This window comes from Mus caroli, chromosome 19 (assembly GCF_900094665.2).
Source record: "Mus caroli chromosome 19, CAROLI_EIJ_v1.1, whole genome shotgun sequence".
NCBI lineage: Eukaryota > Metazoa > Chordata > Mammalia > Rodentia > Muridae > Mus > Mus caroli.
In genome coordinates this window covers 3239407-3257861 of record NC_034588.1, presented here as the reverse complement: position 1 = coordinate 3257861, position 18455 = coordinate 3239407, and the positions used below count along the sequence as shown (strand labels likewise).

Sequence of the window (18455 nt, the reverse complement as noted above, 5' to 3'; positions counted from 1 at the left end):
ACCCTGAGCTTCATCCCAAACCCAAGTGTTGGAAAAAGAAACCCAACTCTTACAAATTTTCCTCTGACCTGTGCACACACACACACACACATACACACACACACACACACACATACACACACACACACATACACACACACACACACATACACACACACACACACACACCGTGGCATGCTCCCTATACACACAAATAGGTTAGATACATAAAAATGTAAGAAAAAAAAGGGAAGCCAGGCATGGTGGCCTTTAATCCCAGTACTTGGGAGGTAGACCCAGAGGGAGTCTCTGTAAATTCAAGGCCAGCCTGGTCTAAACAGTGAGTATCAGAACAGCCAGAGCTAGAAAAAGAGAGCCTCTCTCCGAAGAGGGGGGGGGGGGATCGCTGGAGAAATGACTCAGTGGTAATGAGCACCTGTTGCTCTTACAGAGGGTAGGGCTCAGTTCCCAGCACCCACAACTGTCTGTAACTCCCTTTCCAGGGGATCTGGCGCCCTCTTCTGGCCTCCTGGGACGCCAAACATGCAAATGGTGGACATATATATACATGCAGGCAAAATGCCTATACATATAGAATAAAAATAGATACTTTAATGTAAAAAAATTTGAAGAAACTCCAAATGCAAAAGCTATTTTGAGGCCCTGATCTAATGCATGCACGAACGACATTAGCTTTACAAATCAGCATTCATCAGCCTGATGGGGCTCAACCAGTGGAGGTCCCTGGGCCGTTTCTCCATCCATCTCCGCACCAAGAGAAACACTCAGACTAAGAAACCTAATAAGTGAGTTAGAAAGATAAACACAACACTACATGAAATCCACGAGGGGTGCCCTGAGAATCAGAACCTTCAGAACCCTTTTGTTTTTTTTAAACTTCAGTCTGGACCTAAAGGAGACAAACCCTCAGGCAGGTCTGGAGGGGTTTCTGAGGTCACACAAGGCAACAGATTTGTTCTCCTACTTGTGCCAACAGTGCAGGGAAGTGTGGACCTTGCAGGCTCAGAAATGAGAAGATTCTTCATCAGCGCCTGAAACCAGGCAGGGCTGCTGGCTTCCTGGCCAACTGAGGCAAGCCCTTTGTCTTTCTTCTCCTGCACATCCTTGAAGCATTCTAAGGTTTCAGGAAGTTATTTTAAGACTGGTTCCTAACAAGGGATTGCAATAGGATCTTCAGTGGAACGGGAGACGCCTAGTCCTCAGGGTCTGCTAAGGAAGGGAACCACTTTCCACATGACATCGCTGCCTGGTGACAGAGGGAACTGCCCAGCGCTTTATTAAGCTTAATGAAATTATAATTCCTTTCTAGAGTACGGAACTTGCTTTGATTGATCTTCACACAGACCCGCTGTACAAGCCAGTCAGGCACACATCAGCCTGCCGGGAGCTGAGGGGACTGAGCTTTTCTGGCCCGGGGCCCTTGTCGTGAACATTTTACCATGGAGACCCAAATGAAGGCTGCTGGTTCCTAATCCTGGGGTGATACCTGCCCCGCCCCACCCCCGCCACCTAGGTTGATCTTGGGTCCCTGTCCCCAGAGTAACAGGTTGGCTGTCCAATAAAGAGAAAGTTCTCTTTTTGTTTTTACTGGGTAGGTATGTATATGTACATAGACATGGACATATATACACTTATATATACATACATATATACATATACATACACACATATTTATCTGTGTTGTGTATGATATATATACATATACATGTGTGAATATATATATGTATATATATATATGTATATATATATATATATGTGTGTGTGTGTGTGTGTGTGTGTGTGTGTGTGTGTGTTCCAGCAATCAACTAACTCAGGTCATCAGACTTGGTGGCAAGCATCTTAACCAGGTGAGCCATCTTGCCAGCTAGTAAAGAAAGTTCATATTGGCAGGTTCTCAAGAACAGTGCAGTGTGTAGCAACTAACTCACACAAGCAGCGGCTTAAGGAAGAGCACCTATGAAACGCTAGCACAGATCTCAGGGCAAGAGCCATTGGGACCATGGGAAGCTAGCGAGCCTGCACAAGGTATTAGGTTGGCCATGGATACTAACCTCTCTGGGGGATGGGAAATACACACATGCAAATGTGTCGGCAAAGGCTTGATTGATATGGCTTCAGAGGTGAAGCCTGGTAAGGGGCATAAAGGGCCTCTCAGGCTAGACAGCCCAGCTTTGATACCTCCCTGCTCCCTAGCCTTCCAGCCAGGCAGACCTGGCAGGCTGGGCAAGCCAGGCAGCTGCCCCAAGTCCCTCCCTCCCCATGAGAGCAGACACGTCCATCTGCAGGGTCCCCAGCCTGGTGTTCAATCACTTTGCATTATTAATAGGCAATGACTAACCGGCTGCTGTGGAGCCGGAATTGGGCAGGCATGAGGGAATCCCAAGGGATCTCACACTGCAGGGCCTGAGGGCACACACTCTGAGGCAGGCAGGAAGAGAAGGAGGAGGCCCTTCCAGCCCTCTCCCTGTCAGGCATTGCACCTGCACTGAAGAGCCAGCCCCAGCAGCCCGCCTCCATGCAGAATCCTTACCAGGTCCCAGAACCCATCCAAGCTTGCGGCCCCCATTCCCACCAGCACTTAAACATGCAGAGAATCAGCAGTCTCCCAAAAACACAGCATGGCTTCCCACTAACACCCCTAAATATCACACCAACATTTACACACAGTCACACCCACACACCAACACACACCAGCTGCCTTTACACTGACACCCACAACAGCATTCACCAGGAGCGAGCCCAACCCAAACACAAGAGCTTGGCAAGGACGAGGAGAGCTGCCCCACTATCCCTGCTGAGCCTCCTCTTCTCCGGCCTTCAACAGGGAAGGAAGCCAAGCCCTGTCAGAGGCCATGCAGGAGAAGCAGGGGACAGACAGGGATGGGGCTGAAGGGGGAGGAAGACAGTGTGGAACACAGTGTTAGTCAGAGCAGCTGAGCGGTGGGGGGACTGGACGCTATCCCTGGTGGGGGAAAAAGACCACTCATGCCATGCAGAATGTGAGGGAGACAGATCTGGGAATCCTCAAGGTTGGGAAGAAGGGGGCGACAGCCAGCACAGGACAGCCCCAAAACTGGTGTGAACTGGTAAACTGAAGGAGGTCTCAAGGCCATCCCCCTACCCCGTTGAGGAACATGCCCAGCTGGCCGTCACTGGAGATGGCAGCCCCAGCCCTCTTCCCAACCCGAGGGGCCCCTGTCTGGAGCTGACAGAGCGTAGCATTGCGTGTCATGGGATGGTGTTTTCCATGGATTTTCAGGAGACCAAGAAAGAAACCAAATCAAAGAGAAAAACAAAAACAAAACAAAACAAAAACAAAAACTAAAACTAAAAACTAAGAAGCTGGGAGGAGAACAGAAAAAAGTAATAGAAAATAGTCCAGCATGGGGCTGGTCCAGCACGGGGCTGATCTAGCCGGAGCTGATGCGTGGGGCCTGCCTGCCCCAGGTCTCAGGCCAGGAACTGCCAGGACGCAGGAGCTCAGGGCAGAGCCTGGGTTTCCATTTCTCTTTTGGATTTGAGTTTGGATTTAAAAAAAAAAGGAAAGAAAGAAAGAAAAAAAAAAGGAAAGAAAAGTAAGGAGGGAAACTAAAAAGGAAGAAGTAAAATTTAAAGATTGCCTGGAACAAAAGAAAAGAAAAGAAAAGAAAAAGAAAAAAAAAGAAAACAAGAGCAGTTGGGGAGCAAAAACCAAGTGAGGAGAGAAACAAAAGTGGGAGAATCGAACAGTTAAAAAACCCACGGCAAACCAAACGGTAAGACAATTAGAGTGATATCTACCAGATAATGCAGTTTGTTTACCATAGCGTGTCCAATCCCTGCGTGCTTCACCGGAGAGGGGGAGGGAAGGGGTGTCAAAAAAAAAGAAAGAAAGAAAAAAAGAAAGAAAAGAAACAAGGATGACAAAAGAAAAGAACAAAAAGAAAAATAAAATGACCAACTGTGAAACTCACGGAGGGAGGAGATACAGCTTGTTCAAACCCTCCCGCCACAGGGTGTTCAAAGAAAAATCATAATGAAGAACGCACACACACAAAATTAAACCCCTCTTCTCCAAAAACCTCCCCAGCCCCTCCTCTGGATTCCTCGTCCCCCTCATCCCCTCCCGAAGGGCATCTGCAGAGAAGGGGAACAGTTAGAGACCTTGGTTAGTAAGAAGAAAACAACAACAACAACAGAAAAAAAAAACTGGACCAAGAAAGCGGAGACTTAAAGATGGCCAACATTCCGCAGATGAGACAGAAAGTTAGTTCGGTTTTTCACTCATACCTGGCCCCACCTGGCCCTGCCCATCCCTTGGTCCCCTGGGTTATAAGCGTGTTAGTAACACACACAGAGTTGGCAACGGGGGGAGGGGGTTTCCAACAGAATGGGGGAGGGGAGGCAGGGTTAAGAAGCAGACCCAGTATGCAGGATTAGTAGGTCCTACAGCTGAGGTGTTAGGGAGTTAAGGGAGGGAGGGGGAGCATGGGGTTGAGGAGGGGTGGGCCTCTGACTCGGGAGTGGATGGATGGCTTTGTTGGCTGACTGGTCACCCAGATGGCTTTCCAGAGAACTGGCTGAGGAATGAAATGGTGCTGGCCAACTGGCTGACCAGTGGACATGTGGGGTTAATGGGTTAACCGGTTGGTGACAGGCCAGCTGGCTGGCAGGTTAAGAGAAGAGTGGGCAATGCCCCTAATTGCAGGACTGGCAAGGAGAGGAGGCCATTTTATTTGGAGTCCAAAGACAGCATGGAAGGGGACATGGGTATCTGCTTTTCCTGGGGACGAAGAATGGGCAAACTGACCCAGGGATCATTGGGGGAGAGGGGCTCCCCCTTCCATTGTTTTTTTTTTCCTTGAGAACTGAAGAATGAGTCACCATCACAGTGAGGTTGGAGCAGGGAAGCTAGCCTTCCACAGGCTGCAGAGGGCTCATGATCACACCATCCCAAACCCTCCTCCCTCCCCACCTCCTCCCATGCCCCACCCCTAGCTGACTCCCCCTGTCCACCTGCTTTGGCTTGTCCAGAGGCCCTATTAACCCCCTCTCTCCAGACACCCTCCCTGCTCTCTTATTTGCCAGTGAGTAGCTGAGTCTCCTGTAAGACCCTGGAACAGGCAATGGTCTCCCAGGAACCAGGCTCCTTCCATGGACACCCATAGACCCCTGAACCTCCACTTCTCACAACTAGAGCCAGAAATCCACTCCCCGTCAACCCACAGAAAAAAGGCACAGAGAAGCCCTGGGACCTCAGTGTCCCCTTATCGTCTCTGAACTATAAGCCACAATTCTTCTACGCCATCTCTAAGAGCACACCTCTAGGTATTTCTCCTCCATTCTCCTCCCCACTGCCAAAGACAATATCCACCTTCAGAATCCCATCTCCAAAGATGGAGCGGCCTGGTGCCCATTAAATACTAAGCAGCAGACTTGAGACTGTGATTAGGGGAGTGGTATTCTAGGGAACTGTTAGCTAAAAGAGTTCTTGTAACCAGTGGCCACAGGAGTAATTGATTAAGACGATTAACAAGGGACTCATATAATTAAAAATAACAGAATTCAATACTTAGATGCTAGAAGTGCTGAGTAGCCAATATTAATTCTTAGGTATGGGAAGCAGTTTACATAGCAAGAGAAGAGTCTAGCCCCATGTACAACGATTGGAGCAAGGTGGTAGCCTGTCACATGACGTGAGGATTTGTACTGACAGCCAGCAGGACTGTCATGAAATGAAGAGGTCAGCTAGTCAGAACAATCAACGATCAACCTCAGGGCAGCCAAACTGATGGAACCCCAAAGAGAGGGCAGCCAAACTGATGGTACCCAAAGAGTTGCGTTGTCTGATGCCATCGCAGCAGCTGAACAAGGTTGGGGTAAGGACACTACAGGTAAAAATCCAAGAACTGTTCTGACTTGTTATAGAAAATAACATAGGAGTAGAGAGCAGCATGCATACAGGAAGTTCCAGTGTTGCTGGACAGAACAGTAGGTTAAAGCCAGGACAGAGAGAGAGAAGATGTGAGTTCAAATCCCAGGCCTCCTACTAATTTGTCAAGAGATCCAGACTCTCCCAAGAAAGTGCAGGGTTGGGACAGATGAGAACAGAGCCCTCTCCACCTAGGAGTGGAAAATGCAGACCCTGATGGCAGTGGGTACCCACAGTTAAAGACTAGAATGGAGCTTTCATTAGAGGCTCTTCCTGAGGTACAGTGGCCCACACAGAAAGGCCCAGATTAGAGAACTAGTGTTTCAATCTAGCAAGTAAACCCTAATGTTTCATCCACTTCTAGAGCCCAGGCATGGAGATGCCAGGAATGAGGAGGGCGTCCCAGCCAGAGGGAAGTGAGTCATTAAAGCAAGAGGACTTGCTGTGGTTAAACAGCTTTGGAGAAAACTACACCCCATCTCTACCTTGACCTCTGAGTGCATTCCAGCCCCCTAAAGAGGAGGGCTGCAGACTCCGTGCAAAAGTCTGCGCTGAGGACAGCCTGTGAGCCTGCACAAGCTCAGCATGGAATGAAGGAAAGGGCTTGCTCCTTGAGTCAAGAGGCTCAGAACGTTCACATGGTCGTGAGACTTGAGACTGTCCAGGACTATCAGAAGCCCAGACTACAGCCTCTGTGCATTCTGCATGGATAACAAGTCCCAAACACCTGCAGAAGCAAAGAAATGAAGTGGCTTTGATTCAGATTTCAAGTTCCGAGGCCTCCTAACTCCCACCCAGACAGGCTTGTCTTCTAGGTCTTATTTTTCTCATCAGAAAACTGGAGGTCATGGCTCCCATTCACAGAATTTTATAAAAATTCGGTAAAGCCAAGTGTGGGGGTGCAGGCCTTTGATCCCAGCATTTAGGAGACTGAAGCAGGTGGATCTCTGTGAGTTTGAGGCCAGCCTGAGTTATATAACAAGTTCAAGGCCAGCCAAAGCTACATAAGACCCTCTGTCTCTGGCTCTCTGGCTCTGTCTCTCTCTGTCTCTCTCTCTGTGTCTCTGTCTCTGTCTCTCTCTCTCTCTCTCTCTCTCTCACACACACACACACACACACACACACACACACACACCACGCACTAGGTCATAAATGAGACCCTTGAACATGAAGCTACATTCCAGCGCAGTTTGAGAGACACACTGACAGGACAGCACTGAACAGAGGCAGCACAAGATATGCTACTCTTGTGGGGCAGATCTGAGCTCTTTCAGGAAGACAGGAGGTATTCAGGCATTGTTTTTGTTTGAAACAGAGTCTCCATACAGAGCCCAGGCTGGTCTCCAACTTATGGCAATCCTTCTGCCTCAGCCTCCAGACTTGGAGAATTGCAGGGGTGTACCACAATACCCAGTGACAGCACTCACATGAAGTAGTTGATCTGCCTATGTCGGTCATGAGTCCTCACTTCCAAAATCTGTTCAATTGGGTTTAAGGAGGAGATCAAATGGATAGGCTGGGTGTTTAACCCTGTGATAGAGCACCTGTCTAGCCTGTGCAAGGCTCCGGACTCTAGCCTCATACCGTCCTTAAAGAGGGAAACGCTTCCTGAAGGAAACCAGATGAACCAGGGGGAGACTTAGAAGAACAACTAATAGGCTCAATAGTTGCTCATATTAAACCTTCAATTTGCTTACAACCTGGATGTAGAGATAAATAGTCACAAATATTAGCACACAGGTAAGATGTGAGAGGACCCAATACAAGTTTTCATGGACTCGACACAGGAAAGACGAGAGCTGGCTTTGGGATGGACCGGGGGAGCTTGAGCCATTTCAGTTGAAGAACTCAGAAGAAGAAGAAGAAGCAAGCTAATGATCATGGCAGCAGGAGCCCTTCAGCACCCACATCGTGCCAGGCAGTGAGTGTCTATAAATCCACTACACTCAGTTAGTCATCAGCCGTTCCTTCCCACTTGGCCTATGGGGAACTGAAGCTCGGGGGCTGCATAACTTGCCTAACACCTATCTGACTCAAATCTTAGACTTGGCCAACAGAGAAAATGGGTGGCCTGTTTGCGAGAGCTGTGGAAAGCTCCCCACAGGAAGAACACAGGCAGTGTAGTCAGGTCTGGAAAGTTGCAAATCCAGGATCTAAGACAGGCTGTGTGCTATGAGGGACAGGAGGCAAGAGAATAGGAACTCCAAATGTGTTGGGGACTCTATCATTGAGTGGGTGCTTCACTCAGTACATAGGGGACTTAATCCTGAAGATTCCACCCATGGAGCACTGCATCCCAGAGGACCCCATCCTTCAGGACTGCATCCTTGAGAGCCACATCCTTCAGGACTGCATCCCTCAGGACTGCATCCTTGAGGGCCACATCCTTCAGGACTGCATCCTTGAAGTCTGCATCATTAGTGCATCCTAGAATTTCCATCCTTGAGGATTCTATCTTGGGAGATCCCATTCTTGAGGACTCCATCTTTGAAGACTCCATCCTTGAAGTAATATCCTTGAGAACTGGAAGATTCCATTTTTCAGGGCTCCATCCTTGAAGACTTCATCTTTGAGAACTCCATCCTACAGGGATTCTATCTGAGGACTTCATCTTTGATGACTGCAGCCTCGGAGACTCCATCCTTCAGGAGTCTATCCAGGGTCATCCTATTATTAGAGACTCTATCCCATGGGGAACTGGTCCGTGCTGAACTCCACTCTTGGGACCCAGGAGAAAATCTGAAAGTGTCTGTACTGAGAAAAGGCACCATCTGAGCTGAGCAAGAGAAACACCAGGTGATGTTTTGGTAGCCAGTTTGTCTTTCATATTGGTGTTGGCTAAAGATAAATGGATTTGCGTATTCTTATGTGGTGGTTGGAAGTATATGGCGGTATGAAAATGGAGTGAGTCTAGGATTAAAAACTAGACTTCAAGAAACCCTCAGGGGTAATCCGTTGTCCCCTAAGAGGACTACCTATCAAAACAGCCTCAAGGACATGTTGTGTCACTAAAGATTCCTCTGGTCCCAATTCTGTGTTCCAGGGGTGATCATCTAAACCAGGAGCTTTTGGAGCCAGCCTTCTGCCCACTCCATAATTAACGGAAGCAGGTCACTCCAGAAAGCCACCTCCCCAGCCACTCGAGTCACACAGGAAAATAAGGGACCTGTAGAACTCTGGATTCTGGCCATCTTCATGTCATTTCTGCTTCCTTTGCTCCCCCACACTGTATTAAGGATGGAAGCCAGGGCCTTGTGCATGTGAGATCAGTATCTGTCACTGCACCACACACCCCCATCCTGATGTCATTTCTTACATCACATCCCTGACCTACTCCCTACTGACACTGAGTTCTCTGGGGAGGCTGAGCATTGTTGAAAGCCACCTCACCCTCTATCACTGGTGTGAATAGAGCAGGATTCTTCAAATCCTGGGATGTCATCTGGGCTGTCTACACCCTTCCTAGAGGCACCTCTGCTATGTGAGGTCAGATGGTTCCTGCTGTGGGGCAGCAGTATTACAGGCTAGAGTGACTACTCATTCCTGGCCTCTGCCTACTAAACACCAGTAGCACTCCTTGAGTTAAGACAATCCAAAAGAGTTCCAGACATTGGCACAGTGTGAAGGGGTGATGACGAGATACTGCTGGAGCAACAGGAACAAAGATGTTTCTCTTGAAAGTCTCAGAAAACACAGATAAAGGGCTTGGCGTTGACGAGGCCCTGGGCGAGGGCAGCAGCTGCAGAGCAGGGCCTTAGGGCTAAGCAGAGAATTCCCCAAATGTGCTTCAGGCATCTCTTGCCCATGGGTACAGACTGGGTTCTGGAGCGAAAGAAATTCCTCAGAAGCCCTTTGGAGAAAGAGGGCTCTCCATCAAGATCCTTAAGCAGACGTCCTCTGTGGCCCATCCTCCCTGCCTTTGGGTCCACATGATCTGCCCGTACTCTGAGCCATCCTATAGAACGATCCAGGAGAAAAGAATTTCCATCTATTATCAACTTGCACCCATGGCTCTACATGTCCCAGAAAGAGATGAACACGAGCCACTCTACTCCATGTCCTGACGTCATGTGTCACTGCATCCGTGAGGGTGGCTCAGCATCACCCCAGACCTTTCCTTCCTTCCTCTGGGAAATCTTCCCAGTTCCCATAGTTGCTTCTGGGGTACACTGGGCAGGTGTGTGGCCTTATTCTAATCATTTTTTAATTTGTTCACTTATGTCTTCATTTATGCTTGCATGTCTGTGGTATGATTGCACGTGTATGTATGCATGCATAGTCACATATGCGGGCATGAGTGTACACGATTCACGTGTGAACTCGTGGAGTCTTGAAGGTGTCGCTGGATGGTACTAGATGCTTCCTTAGCCACTCTCCCCTCTGTTGAATAAAGTTTCTCACTAAGCCCAGCGCTTGACAATTCTGGATATTCTAGCTAGTCAGACTGCCCACGGGATCCCCTGGGTCTACCTCCCAAGGGCTGGGCTTACAGGTAGCTACCATGACTTCCCTGTTTTTTTGGGGGGGTTGGTTTGGTTTGGTTTGGTTTGGTTTGGTTTGGTTTTTCGAGACAGGGTTTCTCTGTGTAGCCCTGGCTGTCCTGGAACTCACTTTGTAGACCAGGCTGGCCTCAAACTCAGAAATCCGCCTGCCTCTGCCTCCCGAGTGCTGGGATTAAAGGCGTGTGCCCTGTTTTTACAAGGGTTCTGGGGAGCTGAACTCTGACTGACCCTCACACTTGGGTGACCAGTAGTTTTTTCCCACTGAGCCATCTCCCCAGTCCCGGTTCTGCTCATTTGGAACAATTCCATCCTGTCTCAAGAAATTCCAGGGCAGGGAGCATGTCCTTCACTCTGTATCCAGTATGGCTCACCCTAATTTTTGGCCAAATGGCATGTGGATGAAGACTGTGGGCTTGCGGTGACTTGCAGAAGATGCAGCAGCTGACAGCTCTAGTCCTAGGGACAGTAAAAAGAAAAGGTGGGGGAGCAAAAGGCACCAAAAGGAGCTTGCCTGAATTACCCCCCAAATGTGTTTGACACCTGAATATATCACAGAGGCACTGAGCACACTCAAAGGCTCTAATGGGGATAATACTCAAAAGGCGCTCAGACTGGGGAATGGGGTGACAGGACATGGGTGTGGGGAGCTGCATGGAGGAGGAGTGACTCTGCAGAGCACAGGAAGGGGGAGCACTAAGAAGAGTGCATGGGCACAGACCCGCAACTGGCTGCTGCAGGCTTCCGGAAGGAAGGAACAGAGCAATTAGTCTCTCCATGGTGTCAGCAAGGGAAATCTCCATTAGATCGCCCCCAGGTGATGGTAAAGGAGAGCAGGGGAGAGGGACAGAAGGTCAGCCAGAATCTCTGAGACCCACTGAGGGGCTTCCAGGGGGAGAACGGAGAAGAGGGGAGGAAATGGCAATAGTTAGAGACAGGAAGTCCAAAGACAATCCACAAGCAAGAGGCAAGCCGCCAAGCCCTCTGATAGCGCCTCCACAGGCAGAACTGCTTGGTTTTCTTGGTTACATTTAGCAGTGGAAAGATGAAGCTTGCTGCCTGCTGACTACAAGACTGGAGACCCAAGAGAATGGAGAACGGGGCCCCCATGCACCCTTCAAGTAAGTGGGTCACTGTGGAGAAGGGGAGACAAGAGTCCCCAGGGACTGCACAGGGGCCTCACCTGCTACTGAAGAGCGAAAGATCAGTGTGATTAGACACGGGGACTTCCTTGGATGAAACTATCCGCAGGCTCCCATCTAAGAGAGTTCTGCAGTGATGGCCATGGATGGGCCCTGAGTGGCCTGGTGAAGAAGGCCACTCCTAATAAGACATACGCATCGCCTGAAAGTTCAGGGGACAATGTAGAGAAGCGTGCCATCCTATATGCAGGAGCTGACCCCCAAAACCCTCTTGAGCCGCCCATGCAGGCTGGCCTGGCCAGCAGAAAGTGAACATGGACATCAAGGAAAGCCTGGCTTTGTCAAAAAAGAAGATAAGCAAGTACTCCCGGAGACGCAGGACCAGGTACTCCTGGGTTCTGACTCCCTCACCCACTCGCTACCTCCAGTCCCTCTCCATGCGTCCCTGCCTCTGCCCTGGAAAAGCCCCATGGAGAGAAGGCCATACTTGTATCTCTGTTTTCCGCAGTGTGCTGCTGCCCACCCTACGGGACCCCTCCACACCCCACAGCACACTGGGTCCTCGTTCAGGCTCCAGCTTCCTCCTCTCAACTCTGCAGCAGCCTCCTGCCCATTGCCTGATCCCTGGGTACTGGACATCAAAACCCTAGCTGCTCCCTCCATAGTCAACGCAACCCTACTCCTGGTCTCAGGCTTCTGCCCAGGGGCAGCTCTGGAGTCTCCTCCTAGCTCAACCCCTGGTTGATAAGATCTCAGAAGCCTGTCACATAGCTGAGTTCACACCTCAGGTTGTACTGCCCCAATCACACCTCACTGCCCAGCCCTGCTCTCTCCCACCCCAACCCAAGACATGCCTCTGTCCTCCATGTATGTCCTGCCCCAGACGAAGCTGACCCCTGGCCTTCTCCCTGCTCCCCCTACCTGGCGCAGGTTTCGGGTAACCCGGACGTCGTGCCAGGCGTTGTCGTTGAACTTGCCATTGACGGGTTCCACGAGGGCCTCGAAGGCACCTGAGCCTAGGTTGATGACCAGCCAGACAGCCCCAGACTTGAGGGACAGGTTGACGTAGTCAGCCGACTTCCCCGTGTGCAGCATCAGCCCGTTGCGCTGCAGGGTGCGGAAGGCCAGTGTGATCTCGTCAGTGCTGCTCTGGATCGGGTTGTGGGACAGGTCGTAGCAGAAGAACTCATTGCCCTTGAAGGTTGCCACAAATTCCTCCTTGCCTGGACGCCATGGTTTGGGAAAACGGGAGAAGGCTGAGTGGGTGGGGTATGCCAGAGCCTCCCCGTTCACCTCCAGCGACCCAAGCATGGGTCCTGGACACTGGAGTCCTGTGGTCCCAACTCTAAACTTAGGCCCTCTTCCCCTCCTACATGCTGTCATCCTGGACCCTGCTGCCTTTGCTACCAAAAGTCAACTTCCCCCAGGTCCATTTCCAAAGCAGGAGGCTGCTAAGTGGCTCTCACACTGACAGCTGACAATTAAGCTGCCACAGGGCCAGACAAAGCCACAGGCTTCGCCGTCTCCTCCCTACCAATCCTCTCAACCTCTGCCACCCCGGAACAAAGGCATGTGAGGGAGAAACAAGAGGCTCTGCCAGGCTTCTCCCTGGGATGCCTCTCTAGGACTGCAGCACCAAGTGTCTCCTGAGCTGCCCACCCCTCCTCTCGCCTCCTCTTTGGTAACAGCTGTCCTCAGTACCCAGGGACAGGGGTCCTCTCAGGCCTTCCCGTAAGTGGTAAAACCAGGGAGTCTGCTGTCCAGCCCTGCACAGATGAGAAGACTGGAAAGCCATGGAGTGCAGAGGGACAGGGCTAAGGCATGTGGGGAGGGAGGCACTGCAAATGACAGGGACATGCCCCAGGTGACAGCCTCTCTGCCACATTCACCTGGGAACTCACCATGCCAGCTCTCCCTCATCTCCCAACTTCCTCCTCTAACCTGAGACAGCTCACACTGCCCGGTGAGCGGCAGGGGAGGGCCTGGCTCTCGTGTGTGCATGCTCGTGGGTGTACATGACCTCTGTGTACATGTGTGAGCGTATGTGTTTATGCACGTGTGCGCATGGACACAGCAACCAGTTCAAGTTCCATTTTTACTGGCAGTCTTTAGTGGGGAAGCCACAACTCATGGAAGGGCCATAAAGATTGGGGGTCTACAAGTGGATGACAAATGACCATGACTAAAAATAGAGTTGGGGTCCAGCCTCTCAATTTCACACACCAGAGCACAAGCCCAGGCAGAAAACCAGATTCCAAACCACAGAGACCGGTGGCCTGCACCCAGACAGTGACTTCTGTCCGCTCGAAGTAAATACCGACCCTGCAGCCTCCCTAGACGGGCAAGGGGCAAACAGGACTGTGTCGTAAGGGTCTTCAGGCAGAGACCGAACTCTCTGAGCTCCTCGGGAGATGTTCTCAAGGTCCGGGGAAGGAAGGGTAGGCACTGAGAGATGGGCACAGAGGACCACTGTGAGACTCCTGTCCTCCCCTAGGAACAGACCCACGGGCAAGCACGGGGATCTCATTGCAGATTCTGCAGAACTCTCCTTCTCCAGCACACAAGCCTGGCTCTCTCCCTCCAGGCAGGCTGCCCACACTGCCCCACTGCATCCGGATGCCAAGGCACCAGCTGCTGCCCCAGTGCCTGGCATAGCCCTCACTGCAGCTGGCAAGGCCTTGTGTCCTGAGACCACAGGGCAGCAAGCTGAGGGGGCAGGGCAGGGCCACATTGGGACCATCTGAATCCCTCCCTCTGTGCGGGGGACCCTAAGTGAAGGTGAGGTGACCAGCAGAGACAAGGACATATTTTATGGTGATGTGAGGAGCTCAGTGTAGAAGGGGACAAAGATGGACCCTCAGTGGGACAGGAGAGAAATGGAGACCGGCTGTAAGGGAAAGAGCGGTCACATGGAACCCTATTGATAAAGAACAGGAGGGAACCCTGAGGGGACAGGTAAGGAGGAGAGCCAGCCAGCATAGAAAGGGGACAGGGACCTCTGGGGAACTGAAGCCAAGGCTTTCTGGGGCTTTATTGTTTCCATAGCAACCAGGCCTGCTGTTCAGACACTGACAGAGCCAGGGGGCTCAAGGACCAGAAACGGGAATGCATTTGACCTTGGCTTCACCACCCATACTGTTAAACCCGCCCAGAGGTCAGACCTCCCCTCCCACTCCCTCACCTTCACTGCAGTCAAAGCAAATAACATTGCTGAGACACAGACAGAAGGAGAGGAAAATAAGGCAGCCACCTGAAAAAGTGATTGGGACCAAACAAAAGAAGTCAGGGAAAAAAAAAACAAAAAGGGAGAGGCAGGGCTGAGGCTGGACTGTGGCTGCCAAGGCGCAGAACAGAAATGAGGCCGTTCCTGGACTCCTCAGGTGGACCCAGGGGAGGAGGAAAAGCCAGCTATGCCGCAAAGCCTGAGCTGACTGGACCTCAGTCCTCCTGACCTAGAAAGGGAAAGAGATTTCTAAGGTCTGGGGGAGCCTGAACTCATTGAAGAAGAGGGAAGAGGGATGGTAGGCAGGCGGGCAATGGTAGCAAGAAAATTGAAGATGAGGGGAGAGAGAGAGAAGAGAGGAAAGAGGAGAAGAGAGGAGAGAGGAGAGAGGAGAGAGGAGAAGAGAGAAGAGAGAAGAGAGAAGAGAGAGAGAGAGAGAGAGAGAAGCAAAGGCGGACCCTCATGGAGACTGTTACTCCAGGGATCAGAATGTGCAGTGTAATGTGATGTGGCCCTGGGAGCTCCTTGGAGCCCTAGCTGGATCTGAGATGCTCAAATCCTGAAGCGCCAGGCAGGGGGCGCTTTCCTCCATCAGCCACAGTGGCCAGGCCACGGTCAGGAACTACAACTCCCATCAGCACGTGAGAAGCCACAACTCTTAAGAGCTCCTAGTGTAGGAAGGGAGTCACTGCCAGCACTTGTTTGCTTCTCCATCAGGGAATCTGTGGCCTCACAAGTGTGCCCAACAAAGCTGAATGTGGCCAAGGACTGAGAGGGTTTCTAGGTGCCGTGAAAGGGAGGCAACAGCTGCCCCCTTTGCAGACCAGCTCCAAGGCCTCCTCTGGGAAGCTCTCCAGCTGCTCTGACCCTCCTGGCTCTGGGGAGCTACAGCTGTGTGTTCTGCTCATTTGGCACTTACTACCTAGGAACGGCCTAGGACATCTTGTACAGCTCCCTCGGGGGGAGGATATGTAATGTGAGAGAGAAGCCCTGGGTGCTGGAGCTGGCTCTACCAACCAGTTCTATGGCCTCGGCCAGGCTACAGAGCGCTAAGCCCAGCTCTCTCCTCTCTTCTCCTCCAGTCAGTCTACCTCCCGGGGCGCTGCAGGAATCTAGAGACTATGAACAGGACAGCCCATAATCCAGCCGTAAGTGTCTCTGCCCCTGGATGTGAAGGCGCGCATGCTCGCCCCTCCATCGGTGAATAAATAAATTAACTCTCTGAACAAAGCCTGCAGTTCTGTGCTCTTACCTGGACCACAGTCAGGAAGACGCTGGGAACAGTGATCACTCACTCATTTTAAATAATTGTGAGCCACATGTGGTGGTGCACACCCCTAATCCCAACACCCAGAACGCAGAGGCTGATGTATTTCTGTGAGTTCAAAGGCAACCCAGTCTACACAGTGAGTTCCAGGACAGCCAAAACTACACAGTGAGACCCTATCAAAATTAGTAATTAATTAATTAAATGTGCTGAGCTCATGCCTACATATATGTCAAGAGCTGTGCAGAACACGGAGAGACAATGAAAATCCTGTCCTCGGGGAGCTCAGGACGAGAACGGGCAGCAGAGAGAGGCAAGATGTGGTATAACTGATCCCAAAGGGATGCAGAAAAAGGGGCACCCAGGAGTGTCCAGGCTGGCCCAGGAGTTCAGGGAGATAGACCACAAAGACAGAATGGCTGCTTTTCTCACGACCTGGCTCTAAGAGACAGTGAGGAGCTGGAGCAGGTCTTGGGACAGTAGGGCACTAGCCGGAGGGTGGACGTGACATCATGTGGCTTGGATACAGAGCTTTGAGAGTTGTCAGGGTGGCCTGTACTTTTCTCAGCAAAGAGCCCTGAGAGAGGTTGCCTCTGGCCTAACAAGTGAGCTGGACTCCCAGTGTCCTAAGACACTACGGGGCCTTGTGCTGGCCTCTGGGGCTTTGACAGTTTCCCCACCTACCAAAGCAATGATGCCTGACACTAAATGTCATCGTGGTTCACTGGGACAATCTAGGTGACACACAGAGATCACAGATGCTAGTAGTTTCCCCCAGGCAAGGCACCTAGCAGGCTCTTGGAATAGGATGGTACCCTGTCACCTGTCACTCCACCACAGCAACCCTTTCTAGAGATGGGCCTGACCGCTGCCATAGAAAGAGGCATCTGTGTTCTGGAAGGACATCAGGACAGCTAAGCTCTGGGGACGAGATGGAGGTTGTGGTCCTTCACAGTAGGGCATGGACCAGTGCCCCTGGGAATGGCAGTGGAAAGCAGACCTACTGCAGGCCTGGAGGCAAGTCATAGGGGGATGCCATGCACCTGTGAAGACTCCTCTGCCTCTAGAATGCAGTCAGCCTACAGCAGGGCAAGGGCTGGGCTATCTGGGGACCGTGGGATCACTAACCTTTTGTCGGCTGGTGCACATCGCCGGCTCCTCCTCTCCCGGCCCCCCCCTCGGAGAACAGTAAGGACCCTACTGGAGAAGCAGAATTGGGGAGTCAGGCACAGGGGCTTTGCAGCCAGTCCCATCCCAGTCTCTTGAGGTGACAGAAGGCCCTATCCAGGACAAAGGTGCTGCTTGCAGGCATGGGCAAGGGAGGAGAGCTTCTCTGGGGATTCCCTGGCTTTCAGGGTCTCTTGAGAAGGAACCATGTGACAATCCAAAGGCCACCAGCTGCAGGTGAGGAATGAGTCAGTCTAGGGTGAAGAGACCAAATCGGGGGAGAAGGGCAGTCCTGGAGACCAAGGTCCTGAGCACCTGCACCCAAGCTTCCCCATCATCCTGTGGGACCACTGCCACATCCCTGGGGCTCAGGCTCCTCCCTCCCTGGGCTCTGCTCACATCTCCTGCTGGTTAGAGAATAATCTTGTCAACCTGCTTCTGTCTGGCTTACACCTGTGTTATACTTCAATCCAGGTACAAAATCCTCCTGTTCAGGGACTGTCCTCTAATGGGCCACCTGTCACTGCTTCGGTCACTGCAGTGGGAGCTCTGATGGCCTCCACTTAAACTCTGGGGCTTCCCAGGTCTGTCCTTCCACTTGAAGAAGGGCTGTGCTCATCCAAGGATGTCCCGGCTAGGCGGGCCTCGGGGGGATATACAAACAAATCTTCCTCAGACATCAGTTCTCAGCCCCATTCCCTGGCTCACCACACAGGGCCCAGCTCCAGCACCCCCAGAGGCACAGGTTGCCATGTCTGGGCTCCACGCTGGCTTGAGCTTAACCCACCCTTACCACTGAACTCCCAGGCAACCAGCCCTACCGCTAGATCCACAGGATGAGGAGAATTCAGGAATAAAAGGGGAAGTTTCTTTCTGGGCTCTTCCTCCAACTCCAGTCCCCAGCCCCCAGAACTAAAACTAAACAAACATCTGAGCTGCAGAAGCTTGCAGGTGAGGGGAGGCATCTCTGGGACCCTTCAAGCAAACATCCTCAGTGTATGAGGTGAGCCACAGCCAGCCCTCCCCCAACCAAGGCCTTAGAGGAAAGAAGGATGTGAGGGGGTCAGCCAGGACCCTTCTCTAACTTCCTGTATGGGCTTCCTCCTGCTTCCCTCTGGCCATAATTTCCCACGCCTCCACAAATTCCAGGCCCTTATTCATCAGACCTAAATCCATCCCAAATTTCATATCTTGGCAAAACTCTGTTGCAGCCTAGACGTGGTCCCACCATCTCTCGGTTAAATAC

General features: G+C 51.5%; 1 protein-coding gene across 23 annotated transcripts in view; it reads right to left on the bottom strand.

The window, feature by feature from the left end:
* Nrxn2 (neurexin 2) overlaps window positions 1-18455 on the bottom strand; it is a 118451-nt gene that overhangs the window by 68952 nt on the left and 31044 nt on the right. For 9 of the 23 annotated variants that reach the window (XM_021151512.2, XM_029472631.1, XM_029472646.1 and 6 more), the window contains 3 exons: window positions 17171-17242; window positions 12474-12775; window positions 3781-3825 (listed from right to left, as the gene is read on the bottom strand). In XM_021151512.2, coding sequence (XP_021007171.1) covers window positions 3781-3825; window positions 12474-12775; window positions 17171-17242 — 419 coding nt within the window. The remainder of the gene's footprint in view (window positions 1-3780; window positions 3826-12473; window positions 12776-17170; window positions 17243-18455) is intronic. The other 14 variants (XM_021151513.2, XM_021151515.2, XM_029472633.1 and 11 more) reach the window with 6 other exon arrangements.